Source organism: Gekko japonicus, unplaced genomic scaffold (genome assembly GCF_001447785.1).
Source record: "Gekko japonicus isolate JY-2015 unplaced genomic scaffold, Gekko_japonicus_V1.1 scaffold6412, whole genome shotgun sequence".
In the NCBI taxonomy this organism is placed as follows: domain Eukaryota; kingdom Metazoa; phylum Chordata; class Lepidosauria; order Squamata; family Gekkonidae; genus Gekko; species Gekko japonicus.
The window spans coordinates 13330-15085 of NW_015166034.1; the positions used below are offsets into that span (position 1 = coordinate 13330).

A 1756-nucleotide genomic window follows, 5' to 3' on the forward strand; every position below is an offset into this window, starting at 1 on the left:
TTGGGAGATTCTGCGGCTCTTTCACACATACTGTGTGGCTCCCAGCAGGGCGGCTGGGGAAGCGAAGGGGAGGCGTGCCTCCCCGATCGGTCTTCCCTTCCCCAGCCAGGCTTGAGGTGGAGGGGAGCATGGAAAGAAAGCAACTTTAGCTTTAAATGGATTTTCAAAGCCCCCCCCTCCCCGCTGGCCAGCTTGTAGAAGGCATTTGTCTCTTTATGTCACTTCTACAAGCCAAGGCAGCCAGCGGGGTCGTGGTGCTTTTAGGACACATTTAAAGCTAAAATTGCTTTCTTTCTAGGTCTCCCTCCCTCCCCCATCTATTTTCTCTCTCTCTCTCTCCTCCCTCCCCATCTGAAGTTAAATGTGTTCTCCAAGCCCTGCCCCACTGGCTGGCTTGGGCTCAGATAAGGCATTTGTCTCTTTGAACCCCTTCTCCAAGCCAAGCCGGCTGCCTTGGGGGCATGGGGTTTTTCTGGAGAACACATTTAAAGTTAAAGTTGCTTTCTTTCCACTTCTCCCTTCCTCCCTTCCCATTTATTTGCTTTCTTTCTACCTTTTCACCTACCTTCGTCTCCCTCATTTATTTGTTTTCTTTGTTTCTATTTCTCTCTCTCTTTCTTTGCACCTTTCATTCTTTCCACCTTCCGCCCCCCATCTATTTGCTTTGTTTCTCTCTCTCTCCCTTCCTTCTTCCTGCTCCATTCCCTATCTATTTTCTTTCTCTCTTTCCACCTTCCTCCAATTTGCTTTCTTTCCACCATTCCCTCCCTCCCTCCCTGTCTTCCTTTCTTCCGCCTCACTCACTCCCCTGTCTATTCTCCAAGCCATGCTGGCTGGCGTGGCAGGGGCGGGTTGGAGAACACATTAAAAGTTAACATTGCTTTCTTTCCACCTCTCCCTCCCTTCCTCCCCATTTATTTGCTTTCTTTCCACCTTTCTCTTTTTCTCCCTTCCTTTCTCCTCCCTCACTCGTCTATTTGCTTTGTTTCTCTCTCTTCCTTCCTTCCTCCTGCTCCATCCCCTATTTTCTTTCTTTCTCTCTCTCTCTTTCCTCCTTCCCCCATCTATTTGCTTTCTTCCCACCATTCCCTCCCTCCCTCTCGGTCTTCCTTCCTTCCTCCTCACTCCCTCCCCCGTCTATTTGCTTTCGTTGTTTCCCTCTCTCTCTTAAGACAAATAAATATCATTAGCAAATATCATTGGACAAATAAAAATGCGTGTGTCATATTTGTTCACGACTTGCGGCTCGCGAACATCTGACGTTTATTCCGTGTGGCTCTTACGTTAAGCAAGATTGGGCCACCCCTGCAGTGCACACAGTATTCCAAACGAAACCGCACCACAGATCCGTAGAGGGGCATTATAAGATTGGCAAATACTTCAACATGGGTAAATATTCCTTGGGCGGAGCCGGGAAGCATCCCGGAAGTCCCTTGGCACGGCCCCCCCACTGCCCTGAGCAGACCTGCAGGCTACTCCGAAGATCCGGGAGAGCCCCCCCCCAAGCCGTATCTCAACTGCTCAGACCACCACCACCCCTCGGCCGGCTGCGGGCTCTCACCTGAACATCTCTGCCACTTCTCCCTTTGCCAGAGCCACCAGGAGTGGGAAGCCGATGCAGGCTGGGACCAGGTACAGCAGAGCCGGCTGGGAGAGGGAAGAGGAAGGGGAGGCGTTAGGGGAAGGCGGGTGCCACCAGGGGGCGGGCTCGAGGCTGGTGGGATACCGGGTTTGGGGGGGGGGGGGTGGAAAGCAG

The 1756-nt window shown here is 52.2% G+C and overlaps 1 protein-coding gene across 1 annotated transcript in view; it reads right to left on the reverse strand.

Annotated features, from left to right (window-relative positions):
- The window catches only part of HM13 (histocompatibility (minor) 13), a gene marked incomplete at its 5' end in the record, with an annotated part of 22168 nt that overhangs the window by 11376 nt on the left and 9036 nt on the right, over positions 1–1756 (reverse strand). Inside the window, one exon of the mRNA XM_015411512.1 lies at positions 1562–1647. Within this exon, the coding sequence (XP_015266998.1) occupies positions 1562–1647 (86 nt within the window). The remainder of the gene's footprint in view (positions 1–1561; positions 1648–1756) is intronic.